Here is a 16,637-nt window from a genome sequence, read left to right as displayed (position 1 = left end):
TTTATAGCCACCAAAAGTTCTATTAGACAACATTTTTCTAAACTTTTTTATGCATAAGTTTTTGTTAACATACTTGTAATTGCATTACAATTATATGTAATTTTTATCTTTTTAAACTCAATTATAAAAAATGTGTTCCATGATAATATAGATTATCATATAGCTTATATTAACATCATTTTAATATCTATGTACTTTTTCATATAGTTTATCTATCCATTCCCATTATTGGACAAACAGGTTATTAACAATATTTTTTGCTGCACTAAATAACATTGCTTTGAATATAACAACAGCAGTGGCAGTAATAATAATAATGGCTGTGGAGTTTCAAAAACAGTATAGAATAAAAATGCATGACAAAATAGCACATGATTTTGAAAAAGCTAAATGCAGTTACAGTGTTCTAAAGTCCTTCATTTGAGAGAAGGGCTAATATATAGCTTAGCTTCAGATAAATTATTTGCTTGCTGAAATTTCTAGAGTAGCCAGAAAGATAACAGAAGTAGACAGTATAACTATCTAGCTTGTAGAGGTAGAGTGAAAAACAGAATAATTTATTTTAAATACCCGCCTAAAAGATAAGAAAGGATAAGGGAAAAAGAAAAACAGGTAACAGGAGTCAAATAGAAAACACCAAGGAATGTCGGTAACTACATGTAAATAGACTAAATAGTCCAATTAATAGACAAAAACTGTCAATTTTTTAAAAAGAAAAAATTCAACCACATACTGTTTATAAGAGACACATCTAACATATAAGGATACAAAAAGATTAAATATAAATAGATAAAAATGATACATCGTGAAAACACTAAAGAACATTTCTAGAGATAAAGAGGATCACTTCATAATGATAAAAATTTTAATCCACCAGGAAGATATAATACTACAAAATATTTTCCCCATATTAACATAGCTTAAAAATACATAAAGCAAAATGTCAATAATTGAGAGGACTATTCGACCCCACCAAAAAGAGCAATAATAAACTAGAATATTTAAACAACTCATTTAGTAAATTTGTTCATGGATTAGAAGATTATATTTTAAAGATGACATTATCCCCAAATTTCAAATTCTAACAAAATTGTATGTTTGTGTGTATTGAGAGAAGGGCAGTCTTGACAAGTTGATTCTAAAATTTACATGGAAATATAAAAATCTAGAATAGCCAAGACATTCTTGAGGAAGAAGGCTGGGGAATATGCTCTACCAGGCATTAAGACATTACAAAATAGAGTAATTAAGACAGTGTAGTGTTAGGGCAGGATAAACGAAGAAAGCCATGATGAAGAATAAAGAGTCCAGAATCAGACTCATGCATAAACATCTGATTTATGTCACAGCAGTGGCACTGCACAATATTAGAGAAAGAATATCTTTTTAATACATAGTGCTGGGACAATCAGGTATCCATATTTTTTTAGTGAAATTTGAACCGCTACCTCACATATTTAAAAAATCAATTCCAGGTGGCTCCATAGTGTAGTGGTTAGCACGTCTGCTTTACATGCAGAAGGTCTTGGGTTCATGCCCCAAGTGGAGCCACAGACCATACCCTGGGTAAGGCAGGCCCCGGGTGCTCTCTGTGAGCGAGAGCACATGGGAGGAGACGCCCCACATTCAGAGATCCAGTTCTTAAAAAAAAAGGGAGATGGCAACATCCATAGGTCAGGGGTGGAAGTGTGGGGAGGAATTAAAGAGGGGGAAAAACAATCAATTTCAAGTAGATTAAAGACCTAAATGTGAAATACAAAACTACAAAGATTTATTTTTTATAGGAAAATAGCTTTATCAACCTCAGCTTAGAGAAAGATTTACTAACTGATGGTAAAAAGAAGTATCCATAAAAATGTACCCATTTTCATTTTATAAATTAAAATTAAAGATATGAAAGTCAAGCCAAGAAAGGATCAATATTTGCAGCACATATGACATACAAAGGCTTATACACTAAGTGTAAAAGGACATAAAAAAAGTCCACTTAATAGAAAATTGGCTAAAAAAACGTAGACACTCTTCAAAGGAGAAAATTTAAATGGTCAATAAAGATACGAAAAGGTGCTTGATGTCATTAGAAACCTGTGAAAGGAAAATTAATACCACAATTAAGAGATCAGTACATACCTATCATATTGAAAATGGAAAGTCTGATAGTTCTGTGTTGAAAAGGATACAGAGCAATAGTCACTATTGTTTGCCTCCAGTGGGAATGTAAACTGATATAACTCAGAAATCATTTTGACATTATCTGTAAAGTGGAAGACAAGCATATCTTGGGATTCAGCAGTTCCACCTCTGGATATAATATCTGAGAGGAAATGGGTACCAGCATACATGCATAAGGATGTTCATTTTATCATCGTTTATAACAGCCAAAAACTAGAAACAACCTAAATATCCATTTACAAAAGAATGGATGAATAGTGATAAATTCATACAATAGAATACTATACACAAATGAAAGTTATTGGAATGGGCTACACATTGGGATATATATGAATCTTACAAACAATGTCGACAGAGAAAAAATATTAAAAATATATAATGTATGATTCTATTTGCATAATATTCAAAATGAGAAAAATTAAACTATATTGTTTAGAAACTATAAAAGTGCAAAGAAATTACTGTGGAATCAGACTAGTAGTTATGACTTTGGGAAAGACACACGGGGAGCTTCGAGAGTAATGGCATCGTTCTAGTTCTTGACCCAGTAGCGGTAACAGGTAGTGGTAACATGGGTCTTTGCTTTATTATTACTCATTAACAAAATAGCATGTTATAGCACTTGTCTTAATGTATTTCACAGTTCATATTTTTAAAAATGAAATGTTGTATTATCTTCTGAAATAAATGGCAACATTTACATAAAAAATTAGAATGTTTCGCTGTTTAGCCCTAGAGATTCTTGTATCTATTTTATTACAATTCAAGATTAGGAATAAATAGAATCAAACTGAATCTTTAGTTTATTATAAAATATTGTTGGGGATAAATTCATTTCCCTATTGAGTGTTATCTATAAAAGATTTAAACTGGGAGATATAATAAGGACTGTCTCCCTGTATTTCTTCATCTTTTCATACTCCACAGTGTTTTGTTCAGATGAACGTCAAGATTAAGCTTGAAGAGACACCAAATGCTGCAACTTTTACTGAGTTTTAAAGTTAGTTTATTGAAATATAATGTACATAGAGTAAAATTCACCATTTTTAGATATACAGCTTTCTGAACTTTGACACTTATATAATCACCAATACAATCAGGATATAGAATATTTTTATTGTGGTGGAACTGGATTTTATCTTCTGTTTTGTTTAGTTTTTACACTAATATGTGTACACAGTAAAACAGAAATCCTCAAGCAGATACATAATGTCAAATTTTTGCCGTATAGGTTTTATCATGTATTCTGCAGGGGTTAAGGAAAATCTTTAGTGATTCTGAAAGGTTGTTCCCTGTCACTGAAGCAGGGCCAAAAAGTTAAATTAACAAATAGCTTGTATCACTGTCTAGCAAGCAAATGGCATCTGCGGTTTTCATATTTAATGCATTCTACCTGAAACAATTAACAGTTACATATCCTTTAATTTTCTGTGGTTTATAGATTGTAAGGAATGAACTTTTAGAGAAGTACTACAAACATGGGAGCAAGTTTCTGACTTCATTTCCAGATGGGACAACTCAAATATTGTATCCTTTCTTGCAACCAATTACTTTTATTAACTTTATTTCTTCACAAAAAGACAGATATAGAAAAAAATATAAAGATATTTAAAAATACACGTTACCTCCAAGTCCTACCCCCAAAGAAAAGCTGTTAACATTTTTTTACTTTTTCTTACTTTTTCTGAGCATATATACAATTTTTAAAAAATCAGTTCTTCGATTATTCATATTTTATAATTTTCCTCTTTACATATATTATACAAGAAATAATATTTAAGTATATAATGTACAATAAATATAAACATATAATACCATTTTTATAACCACACGGTATTTCATTATAGCATGTAGTATAATTCATTTAACCTATCCTCTATTACTGAACAAAGGTGGTTTTGCAATTTTTCATTATTATATACAACTAAATGAACAGCTTTGTGCATATTTCATTGTATACTTACCACTTATTTCCTTGAATGAAATACCTGGGGTAGATATTCTGGATAAGGAATTATAGACATTGTAAAACTTTGATAGATTTTACTCCGTAGAAAATGTGTACCAGTTTACACCTTTGTGAACAGCATGTTATTTTTAATACAAAAATTCAATATCTATTTTATAGAACACTAAGTTATTGATCACATGAACTTCTGCCTGATGGCCAGGCCTTTTGGTATTTTTGACATAAAGCCTGTTTAATATATAAAGGAAAGTTAAACATTTTTTAAATAAAATTTTTAAAAACTATGAAATGAGCAGGTTTTTTTAGTGAACTGAGGGGCCTCACCTTGGATGAGAAAGTCATTTTTGGTCAGAGTTCCCTAAATGTATAGTCAAACCCCACTGATAAACCAGAAAAATGACTTTCATGGCATAGAAAGTGTAATGAAGTTTTAGTTTCCTAGACCCTATGAGAAAGAGTATAAGTTTTATTTTAATTACATCGATAAATTTTAAATAATTTCTACAACTTTTATTATTAGTGATCACTTCATGCCTTGGTTTTAATTCTTAACTCTCGAAGGCTGTGGCTGATTTTCAAAATGATTCAGGATCAATCTTGTGTTTACTTTGTCTCTGGACATCTGATCAGCTTAGATAGGACTGAGTATTAACAGTATCAATTAGTGAATTAGCTTCAGTATATTTTATTCTTTTTAATGCTATTATTATAAGTGGAAGTATTTTCTAAATTTCATTTTCAGAATGTTCACTGCTAGTGTATAGAAATACTGTTTATTTTTATATATTGATCTTACAGCCTACAACCCGGCTGAACTCATGTGTTAGGTCTAATATATTGTTTTGTGGATTCTTTAGGATTTTTTACATGCAAGAACATGTCAGCTGCAAATAGGAATCATTTTATTTCTTCCATTTCTGATCTGATGCCTTTCATTTCTTCTTCTTTGATAAAATTTCCCTGATTAGAACCTCCAGTGTAATGTTGAGTAGAAGCGTGGAGAGTTTTTGTCTAATTTTTGTCTAATTCTTGATCTTAGAAGGAAAACATTCAATCTGTATCATTTTTTTTTCTATTTATGCTTTCAGTATTTCATTAACTGATTTTCAGATGTTAAACTAACCTTACATTTCTGGGATAAACTCTACTTTGTCATGGTACATAATCCTTTTTATATGTTGCTAGATCCCATTAGCTAGAATTTTGTGGAGGTTTTTTGTTGTCTCATATGTTTATATTTTGATCCACATAAAAAGCATAAAATGTCTTTGTGAAAACACTACCTCCCATTTTCAGAATGCTTTACAGTTTCAAAGGGCTCTGTCACAAATTGAATTTATTCTCAGAATGGCCAAGGATCATTAAAACTCGAATGACCTTATCTGATCTCAGCTACCCATCTGGAAACCTAGCCATCATCCGTGTGCCCAACAAGACAAATGGCTTCACTTGCATAGTCCAAGAAGACATGTCCACTAACCCTGCGATCCTGGCAGTGCTAGATTCTTCTGGCAGAAGTTCTTGTTATCATCCCAATGGAAATGTCTGGTAGGCTCCTAGATTCCTCTTGCTGCCATTGTGTTTTTTGGGTTTGTGAAATTGTATTTTTTCTTTTATTTTTTCCAAATTTATTGAGATATAATTGACATATAACATTGTGTAAGTTAAAGGCGTACAACTGTGTTGATTTGATATCCTTATAAATTGCAAAGTGATTACCACATTAGCATAGGTACCACCCGCATCATGCCATATAATTATCATTTCTTTTTTGTGTTGAGAACATTTAAGATACACTCTGTTAGCACTCTCGAGTATATAATGTAGTATATTAAGTATGACAATGTAGTATTATGAAGTATTATTAAATATGTACTTTGGATCCCCAGAACTTATTCATCTTATAACTGGAAGTTTTATTTTTTTCCTTTTAAATAATAAAAATGGCTTTAAGAAATTTTATTTTATTATATTTTTTTAAATTTTATTTTATTAGTTTCAAGTATACAGTACATTGGTTAGACATTTATATAGGTTATAAAACAATTCCCCTAATTGCTCCTTCACTCCTCTGTTTTTCCACCTAGCCAATATATTAATGCAAACTGCATTCCCTATGCCATGCTCCCCATCCCCATGACCATCTATCAACTACTAATTTGTGTTTCTTTAACCCTTCACCCCATTCTTTCAGCCTTCCAACACTCCCCACCCCCCATCTGTCACCAAATTGTCCTCTATATTTGTGAACCTGTTTTTGATTAGTTTGTTCTTTTCATCCTTAGATTCCGAATTTAAGTGAAATCATATGGTATTTATCTTTCTCTGTCTGACTTAAAGAAATTTTATTTAAGTTAGTGGTCTTTAGATAGTAATGTTACACTCAGAGAAATAGTTGATTTATGCCTTTCCATATGCTTCTCGGTGGAAAAATCCTAAGCAACTATGTAAAACAAAGCTCATAATATTCTTTCTATAAACAGCAAGAAAACACAAAGTATACAATTTCAACATTAGAAAAAAATCTCTAAATAAATTATTCGTCACTCTTGGGATCTAGGATACAAACTCAAGCAGTCTCTCTAGAGCCTGTGCCCTAATAATTTTATACTGCCTCATCTGTGAAAATAGTTTACAATGGACAGGTGCTACACTGAGTTGTTACTGTTTGAGATATATTTCTAACTAGTACACTTCCTAAAGCCACAACCAGCAACAATAACATACAGATGAACTCTCTAGAGAAATTAAATCCCATTTTGATCTACTAATTTACATATTCTGTGACTTCATATTATTTTATTTAGCCTGAGAAAGTGAAATTTAGGTTCTAACTTCAAATACAATTTAAACTTTTTGAGCTTTTCGGAAGAGACAGTCTCTCCCTTTAAAATATTTAAAGGTATAACAATCACATCTTAAGGAAGGAATAACAATCACAACAATTGACAAAGTTTGGACACTGACAGTACTTGAGGAAGTTCGGACGCAGAGAACTATTTGTGTTTTTCATCCAAATCAATAGTCAATCCATTATCCCCATTTATACTGGAGAATTTCTACTTACCCTTCAGGGCTCAATAGCAATTCTATATCACATTTGGTGGGGCACTGTGTTAATTGTCATCAGATATTTATTAGCTTCTGGGACTTTTCTATTGACAGTGAAGCCCTCTGACCCATCAACTCAACTCCTGGGCCCTCTGATGTGCCCCCCTGTTACTCTACTCTCATAGCCTCTTCTAGCTGCCTCTTGTGAAGCAAGCCCATCTCCACTGTGGGACTGAAGTTTCTTGAAAGCACACCCTGAATTTTTGCCACTATATAACATGTATCTGTACATGGTATAGACTCAAAAAATGTTGATTAAATAAATAATTTATCTAGATAATTTTGTATCCTCCCTCCCAGATATAATAAGATAATCACCTCAATTTCTCATTTGTACTTTTGCTTTTAGATTACTGCCACTAATCAATTCTAGGGAAATAAGATGTTAGTTATTTTACTTAGGGGCACTCATGGCCAGTTCATCTAGTTTTAAAAAAATAATTCATTATCAAACTAAGCCAACTTTCCAAGTACCCAGAACTCTATCTACTCTGTCTCGTCAAGAAAGGAATGGTGATCCAAGATGGAAGAAGGTGAGAGTATGAGGAGATAACTGAGTACAATGGAAGAGTCATTAATGCCATAGATGCCACTAGACTGCAGGGCTAAATTTGCATGTATGTAGTGAAATGCAGCACTGGTGACATTAAGAGACTGGGGAGCCCAGTTGGTCTCAGTTCCACCTTCTGCTCTGTTACAGAGCTCTTCTCCACCACAGTGACCTCAGAGATGTTCCCTGAGCCTCTCCTGCCCCCATTCAGCCCTGATGAGGCGCCTCCTAGAAAGACTTCTGGCTCCCAGTTGCTGGTTACTGCTAAGAAAACAGCTCTCTTGTACTGAGAACAATCTGGCCTTCCCCAGAATTTACTCGCTCTGGTCTTCTTTTTGGCAGGGGAAAACCTAAGCACTGGTGTTCTCCCCTCTTTCAGGTGTAGCAGGCTCCCCTGTATTTCTCCCCTGTCCAGACTAAACCTTTCCTGCTCCCTCTTCACCCTTTCCAGCACATCATTTTCCAGATCGCTTTACCATCCTGGTTCCACCCTCCAGACTCATCTTAATTTACAGTGGGTTTTCAATGGGACCCAGTACTTCAGATTAGAATAGAATTCAGTCACAGTCTTATTGCTCCTGGGTTTACCTGAGGTTTTCCATCATTTGTGTGCTATTGGCTAGCATAAGCTGCTACTCCCTTGGTTAGCAAATGACAGAGCTAATTTCAGGGTTGAATCATAATGTTACTCTTTATGACTTTTAATTTCCTTTCCACCCAGGGTATACATCAATATCTTAGGAGGTCAATATTCAGATCAAGCTGGCAACAGAGTGAGGGCTTGGAATTGGTCAAGTTCTGTCACTTCTTCAACCTTTGTTTCATTTAAACCTGTCTTTCTGGCCTTGAACCATTATGTCGGAGTTCGCATCTTAGAACAAGACAAGATTTCAATCACTTTTCTAGCAATGGGCCAACAGGCAAGAATTAGTGTTGGAACCAAAGTGAAGGTAGGTACATTTTTAAAAACAGTTAAAGCATTTAGAATAATAAGAGCAAATTAACTTTTGTTAATGTTCTCACTGATAAATTACACTTACATGTAATCTACTATCCATTGAGAATTTTGGAATTCAAAGAAAAAACACATAGTGAAAGTTTCATATGGAACTGGGGCAACTTTATTAATTGTTTCTTCTTTCTCAGAAATTCCTTTTAGTTCAGACTTATATCTAAGCAATATTTACTGAGTGCTTACTCTGTGACTGCAAAATGGGTTTCGTTTTAGGATTTTGTATTGTGTTTGCTTTTCTCTGTGCTATAGTAGAAGGCCCTGAGATAAGCCAGGAGACCTGGGTTCTAACCATGTTCAAGACCAAGCATAAGCCCCATCTCCTTGGAGACACTTCCCAGACCACCTAGCCTTTGGCCCAGTGAAGGTCAATCACAACCTTCTCTGGGTTTCCCATGTACTCTCCTCCATTCCTGAGCTTGCCGAACCATACTGCCTTATTTGCCCTTGTGGCTGCCTTTCCTACTGGATGGTGAGCTCCCGAAGAACAGAATGTCTTACTGATTCCTCTATCTCATCCAGGAAATGGCCCAGAGTACACTTTCAGTAACTGGCAATACTGCACAATGGTTAAGAACATGGACTTCAGGTTACAGAGACATAGTTTCAAACCTCAACTCTGCCACTTAGCTAAGTGGGTGAAATTGAACTTCAGTTCCCTCATCAGTACAGACCCAAAGAAAAGCCCTGAGACTGAAAATCTACCGCCGTAACTGATGGGCAGGGAAACACTAAAGAAAGAGGCTGGCCATTCCAATCTGGCAATTAACAGAGTTTATTCAGGGAAGCGTCACACACAAGGTGCATCTTTGGTGGCTGCAAGGCAAAGTGGATATCCTCTGCACTGCTTGATAGATGCCAAAGAATTATATAGAACAAGGTGGAGTGGTATGTGACCCGTCCCAGATATAAGGGAAAATGCCTGACATGCTTGCCTGGGTCAAGACAACAGCCTGTTCCAGGAACCAGCATGCTGTGGGGCATAGGGATGAGATAGTTTTATGCCAGGAGGAAAGTGTCGATTACAGTCAAAGTCTCTGAGGGGATTTACGAGAAGCAATCTCTGTTATGGTCCAGGTCTTGCTCATGGGTCTGGTGGTGGTCACGCCATGCGACAGTCACTCATTCACACCTCATCTATAAAGTGGGGATAATGATTCTTACTTTATAGCTTGTCGTGAAGATTCAATGAGAATGCAAGTACTATGCACGGTACTTGGCACCAACTAAGTACTCAGTCAAGAATATATAGATATAGAGTTTATCAATTATACCTCCATAAAGCTGAAATATATACAGAGATGTAGAGATAGATATAGAGATCTAGATCTGTGTGTATCTGCATACATAGGTAGCATATATAGTGTGTGACTTTGAATAAGTCCCTTAAACTCACAGTTCCATCAATTATTAAAGAAAGAGATTGCCCTTAACTTCAAAGGTGTCTTCAACCTCTAAAAAGTCTATACTTTTAAGTAAGTGGAAATATACTTTTAAACATAAGCAGAAATATCTCATAGACACCAAACAAAAAGGGGACTTCAGATTCAACCAACACAGAGTGAGGGTCTACAATGTGCTACTCACCATTCCAGCTAATGCTCCAGACAAGCTGTTTGGGCTCCAGGCAAGCTTTTGTGGTTAGAAATTTACAACATAACCTCCATTTGGTACATCACTTTCATGGTAAGTGCATTCTTACCAAAAATGTAAAAACTACTTTCCCCCCACTTAGAAATAAATTGTAATCAGAAAAAGTCATTTTCATGCAAAAGAATGAATTCGATGTGAAAAGGTTTTACTTTTCTCATTGTCCTCATGACTATCCTTTTTTTAGATTTTTAAAAAATACAAAAGGGATGTGTGAACACATTCTCATATTTGAAGATTCAAATAATATAGAAATATAGGAAGTAAAAGAATATGATTTCCCCCTTTATCCTTTATTCTGTTCTAACCCACTTCCCTTAGGTAACCACCACCCAAAATTCAGGGTGTATTTATCTTTTCTATATATTTATAAATTATTTGCATACATCTTTTTTTTTTTTTTAAATAAAAATTGGATTATACTATACTGATTTTGTTGTTAGGGGGTTCTATTTGTTTTTGTTTTCCACTTAACAAGTACTAAAGGTTTTCCATGTCCGTATTTCTAAGCATATCTATTTTATTTTTAATTGCTGCATACTATTTCATACTATTTCATATAGCTAACTAATGCTAAATGTAATGACCTCTCTACAGCACGGGACACAGCTGCTCACTTCCTCCTGGAAGCATTCTTTCCCTTGCTTCCAGGATACTACTCTCTCTTGATTTTACTTCCAACTCGGAGAGTGTTCTTTCTCATTTTTCTTTGATTTCCTTCACCTCTTTTTTTCTAAATATTGAGGGGCTCCAGGACTTGTCCTTTGGCTCATCTTTTCTCTCTCTATACTTACTATCTAGGTGATTTCATTGAGTCTTCTGTCCTTAAATACTATCTACATGCTGATAACCCTTTTATTTTATCTCCAGGTGGATCTCCCGTGAACTCTAGACTTGCAAATCTCTAATTCCATGCCTCCATCTTCATTTGGGTGTCTAAGAGACATTAAAAACTTAACATAGCAAAATTAAATTTGAAAGCTTGTTCCACCCTCAGTCTTCTCCATCTCAGAAAATGGCAACTGCGTTCTTTCAGTCTCTCAGGCCAAAAACTAGTTATCTAGTTTTTGAACTAGTTATCTAGTTCACTAGTTTGAACTAGTTAACTAGTTTGAACTAGTTATCTTCCTCTCTGTTTCATATCCCCACATCTATTATCTGCAAGTCCTATAAACTCTCTCAACTCTAGGACTTCTCAAGTCCTCCCGTACTATCACTCTTGTCTGCCTCTTGTACCTGCCCTGATCCATCTCTTGTTTAAATGATTACAGTAGCCTCCTGTTGAGTCTCCCTGCTTCTGGTCTTCCTAAAGCTATTCTAACACAATAGTTGGAATGATACTTTGAAAACTTACGTATGGTCAAAACCATACATGCAGTGGCTTCTAATCTTAGAGTAAAAGCCAAGATCCTTTAAAAGAGCTGCAATGCTGTACCTGATCTGGATTTCCTTCTTTTAAAATATGCCCTCTGTAATATTCTTTTCTCACTCACCCTGCTCCAACCACACTGGCTTTTTTTGCTGTTCCAAGAAAATACCAGGCATGTCCCTGCCATAGGGCTTTTGCACTTGCTGTTCCTTCAACCTAAGATGTTCCTCCCGCATTTAGTGCATAGTGACTGCCTCACTTCCTTCAGATTGCCACTCACAGGGTCCTTTCCGACCACCTTAACTAGATGAACAGCACCCCACCCTCACCTCCACCCTGGCACTCTGAGTGCCTCTCTAGCTTATGCTACAAGTTTTAATATGTAGTGTTCTCATTTTCTTTTCCTTGTAAATAATTTATGATTTCTATTTTGATTATTTCAACTCAATAGTTATTGAATTTTCATACTGATTTAAAAAAATTACTGTCCCTGTCTTGTTAATTTCTAAACGGTCAGGAAATGTGGCTTGCATTTTTTTTCCTACTGTTTAAAATGTATTGATATTTTCTTTGTGTAGTTGAGTGCATGATTTTTATGACTGTTCCATGTATATTTGACCCCCCTAAAAAGTGCAGTTTGTTAACACACCATTATATATGTCTAATTGTTCTAGGCACACTTCTCTATATCCTTTTCTTTTTATATTGTTGATTTATTTCTGAGAAATGTATGAAAGTCTCCCAATATGATTAGGAGTCTGTCCATTTTCCTACTATGTCTATCAGGTTTTGCTTTATATAACTGGAAACTGTGGTTAGGAAATTAAAGATGTTGACTATATTCTTGGTGAGTTGTATTTTTCACCCTGTGCCAGCTTCCACCTCGCTTATTTGCTCTTCAGCTATGTCTATTATGTAACTCAGTGTATTGATGAGGGTTTTAGGTGGATTTTTTTTCTTGACAAAATTTTTTAATATTATCAGTGCATTATTCCCAGTTTTATTTTTGATGGTCTTTGCCTTAAACACTATTCCATCTGGTGTTAAATTGCTACACCTGCTTTCTTTCAGTTAGCATTTGGTGTGCTTTTTTATTCTTAGATTTTCAACCTTTTAATCTAGTTTTGAGTTCAGTGTGTTTTTTGCAAACAGCATATAGTTAGTTGGCTTTGTTGCTTTCTTCAACCTAACAGACTCAATCTGTTAATACATTATATTTTAATGGTTACTTGAAAATCGTTAACTATCTTATTATTTTTTCTATGTATAGAGTTAACTTCCGAGTCCTCTAGTTATTTCTTTTCCTTGATAACAATGATTCTCTCAAATCTCTCAGAAAATAGTAACTATATATATTCTAAAGTATTCATCTGGCTACTAGAATTAGTTTCCTTAAGAATAAGTATCCCTATAGGTAAATCTGGTGCCTCTCTTTCATGGCCTCACTTTCTCAAATGTTCGGTGATTCTTAGTTGTGTGTTCACTTTTATATTTGAGAATCCGTATTTTCCTGCATGTTCTGCTTACTGAAGTTTTCTTCTGACAACTGTGGAGGAGAAGCGGTATGTGCTGCTGAGGGGTAGAAGGCCAGCCCCAGTGCCAGACTTGCAGCCCCAAGAAGGGCTCAACACAGGAAAGGGGGAGGGGCTGCCTCCCAACTGATCTTCCTAATATTTACCTCAGGGGCCCTCCTGCTTCTCATTTCTGTTGAATCTGAGCTCCGAATGTGTGTATTTTGGGTTAGTGGTTTCATTTGGTCATTTATCACTCTAGATATGGTCCCATCTGCTTTTTGATTTTTAGGAATTTTAGGAATTCCTTAAGATCATTTACGCTGATGAAAATTTCTACTATTTTCTGGAACCATTATTGATTTGGTCACTTTAAAAGTTTCTTGTCATTTTATGGGTTTTGGAATTAAAGGGAGGTTAAAATGCTGATCCATTCTTCATTATACATCCATCTCACACTCCTCTTCCTCCCTCCCTCCCTTCTTCCTCTCCTTCTCTCCTTCCTACCTTCCCACCGTCCTGCCTTTCTTCCTTTCTTCCCATGGGAGGAAAGATGAAAATGCAGAAAGATACTATGAGTTCTTGTGTCTTTTGCAGGTAAGTGGTCACTCTGCTTGCAGAAAGTAGTGGTTCAGCTTGCATGTAGCCTGCCCCACTGAGGCTAAATGCCCCTCCTGGGCTGGTCCTGAAGCCATAAATTAGAAGCTCCTCAGACAGAACTGTCCTAGCAGATCCATTCACCTTCCTGCAGCTGCAGGGAGACAGCAGCCTGAGACACCAAAGGCTGTGAGGAAGGGGGAGAGCAGAGGCCGAGGAATGGTTGGAAGGGTTGTGGAGAGGTTCCTGTGGAATGGCCTCCAGGAGGTAAGGGGCACCTTTAGGAGAAGGAAAGGAGTTTTAATCATCCCAGTCCTTTTTGAAAACCCAGCTCAGGTGCTACCTTCTCTGAGGAAGGCTGGCCCCCTCGGTGCCCTCCCAGCCTCCCGGCCAGCACCTGCCGCACACTCCCCGACTAGGAATTTCCCAGGGAAGGGAAGGGACTGTGTTTGCAGCATCTTCGTGCTCCCCTCAGTAGATACTGGTTAAATTGTAAGCACTTGAAAGTATCCAAATTCTGTTTGCTCTGCCTGCTCTAGTCTCTCAAGTCTCCATAGCATTTCAGCTCATTCCTCGTTCAGATTAGAATAACACCATTGCCCCTCTTTGTAGATAATTTGACTCAAATTATAATCCAGCCTCAAATTAGTGCTGCCTCCTCCACCTCCTTGGTTCCATAGGCACCATTTCTATCATCGGACCCTGAGTTTTCCTTCTTTTCTCTTTGCTGAAAAGCTACTGAACCCTGAGGAGATTCCAATTTTCCGATACATGAATGGGGATGACCTGCTGCTGCTGGCCAGTTTAATAAAGATTCGACGCCTATTTCATAAACTTGAAGGATGTGTGAATTTTCCCTCCAGCCAAGTTTGGGAAAAATTTAAGCAACCTTCCTACCTTTCTTCACTTTCTCTAAAACTAATTGCCCTTTGTCACAATTCTGGTATAAAGCAAGATACAAAAACAGCAATAGCAGCTATAATAAATGAAAAACTTTAACTAAGATTGATGGTACTTTCAGTTGTTTTGTTGTTGTTTTTTTAGAAGGGGGTGTGTGTGAGAGAGTTCAAGAAACGTGTGTAAAATGACCAGGAAAGACCAAGAAATGCACTTTATTACAAATTTAGAGAACATCTTGAGTCATCACTGGTTTACATTCTTGGTCGGAAAACTAAACAACTCACTTTCAGGACACCAGAGAATGAGCAAATCAGCAAAAGTATCTAGATCAATTAGAGTTCTATCAGGAAAACAGAAAGCAGGAAGGGATTAGACGCTTCCAACACCATCCAAAAGGATGGGCATGTGAAGGTCAAGAAAAACCCTGCTGGCTTTCAGAAAATCTGCAAGTGAAGGAATCTAAGGAAGCCAGGGAGCCAACAGCACCAAGGTGAGAGAGTGGCAAGAGCTTTTCTGGAAGAGCTGCAGCCTCACATAAGAATGAAGGAATAACAAGAAATTGCCATCTACCTAAATATCCACCCCTCCTGCCAAAGATGAATGATGGCTGCTGCTTCTCTCTCACTTTGCAAACCTCAGGCAGGTGCCTCTCACTGGAACCGGCTGGCAAGAGATTATCTCCCCTTCGAAGGAGAGAAAGGAGAGATGTTGCTGAATCTTCAAGGACAGCCCAGCACAGTTTCTTCTGCTCAATGATAAAGTTGCTTTAGAGCAGAAAGCAGAGTTGAGAGCTGGAGGTGGAGAACCCTAAAGGTGTCCTTGGAGCACCCGAACACTGATTCTCCGAGCTTCCCTGGATTTCACAGTTCCTTTTTCTTTTTCTTTTTTCTTTTTTAATATTACAATAGTTTTATTGGAATGGAATGACCACATATAGCCTAAAGCTATCATTCACCTTTATTTTTATTTATTTATTTTTAAGTATAATCGACATACATTATTATAAAAGTTTCAGTGTATAACATAGTGATTCAACATTAACATACATACTTTGCAAAATGATCACCACAATCAGTCTAGTAACCACTTGTCACCATGCATAGTCATATTATCAACTCTATTCCCTATGCTGTAAATTACATCCCTGTGACTTATTTTATAACTTCAAGTATGTACCCCTTTTCTGCCCAACTGTTCTTTGGAAGAGGGAGAAATTTGGTGCTAATGCACAGCAAAAGAGATTAACTCTATCAACCATTCACCACTTAGTGTGAAGTACTAAATCATATGATTTTCCTCCTAAGAGCCAACTAAGGAAGAAAAAGGAGGGAATGGAAGTGAAGGAAGTGGAAGCGTGGGGTATTCAGGCAAGGCTGAGTGCTGTGCAGCAGGAAGTTGGAACTAACAAAGAAGTAGCTGAGCTCCTGGGAGAAGGGGCCTGATTCTTGTTATTAACCCATTCATCGCCTTTTATGTTGTTGCCATTGGTTAGCTTGCTTTATAGGAACTGTGTTAATCCTGAAGATTCATTTCTATTATTTTTTTCATGTTCACTCTTGCTAATCACCACTGCTGTCTTTGTGTAAAAAAGGTTCTTAGACTCACATCTTAGTCGATGCTAACTCTCATTTTTATTTTTGCCTTTTGCTTCTTCCTTTTCACTGATGAGTGACCTTTTAGTTTCTATAAGTATGATAGAAATATTAAATTAATTGAGCTAATACATTCAGTATACCTCTGAAAAATAGCACATAACAGTACAACAAGTAACAATCACAACAAAGCCCTAACTGAAT

The 16,637-nt window shown here is 36.1% G+C and overlaps 1 protein-coding gene across 1 annotated transcript in view; it reads left to right on the top strand.

The window, feature by feature from the left end:
* ERICH6 (glutamate rich 6) overlaps positions 1-15,567 on the top strand; it is a 28,960-nt gene extending 13,393 nt beyond the window's left edge. The window contains exons 11-14 of the mRNA XM_025042506.1: positions 3,614-3,699; positions 5,534-5,689; positions 8,524-8,752; positions 14,677-15,567. Coding sequence (XP_024898274.1) covers positions 3,614-3,699; positions 5,534-5,689; positions 8,524-8,752; positions 14,677-14,940 — 735 coding nt within the window. The 3' untranslated portion in view covers positions 14,941-15,567. The remainder of the gene's footprint in view (positions 1-3,613; positions 3,700-5,533; positions 5,690-8,523; positions 8,753-14,676) is intronic.
* Positions 15,568-16,637: the final 1,070 nt, after the last annotated feature.

Source organism: Pteropus alecto, unplaced genomic scaffold, assembly GCF_000325575.1.
Source record: "Pteropus alecto unplaced genomic scaffold, ASM32557v1 scaffold239, whole genome shotgun sequence".
NCBI lineage: Eukaryota > Metazoa > Chordata > Mammalia > Chiroptera > Pteropodidae > Pteropus > Pteropus alecto.
Note: the sequence above shows the minus strand (reverse complement) of the source record. Positions and strands in the feature narration are given on the sequence as shown.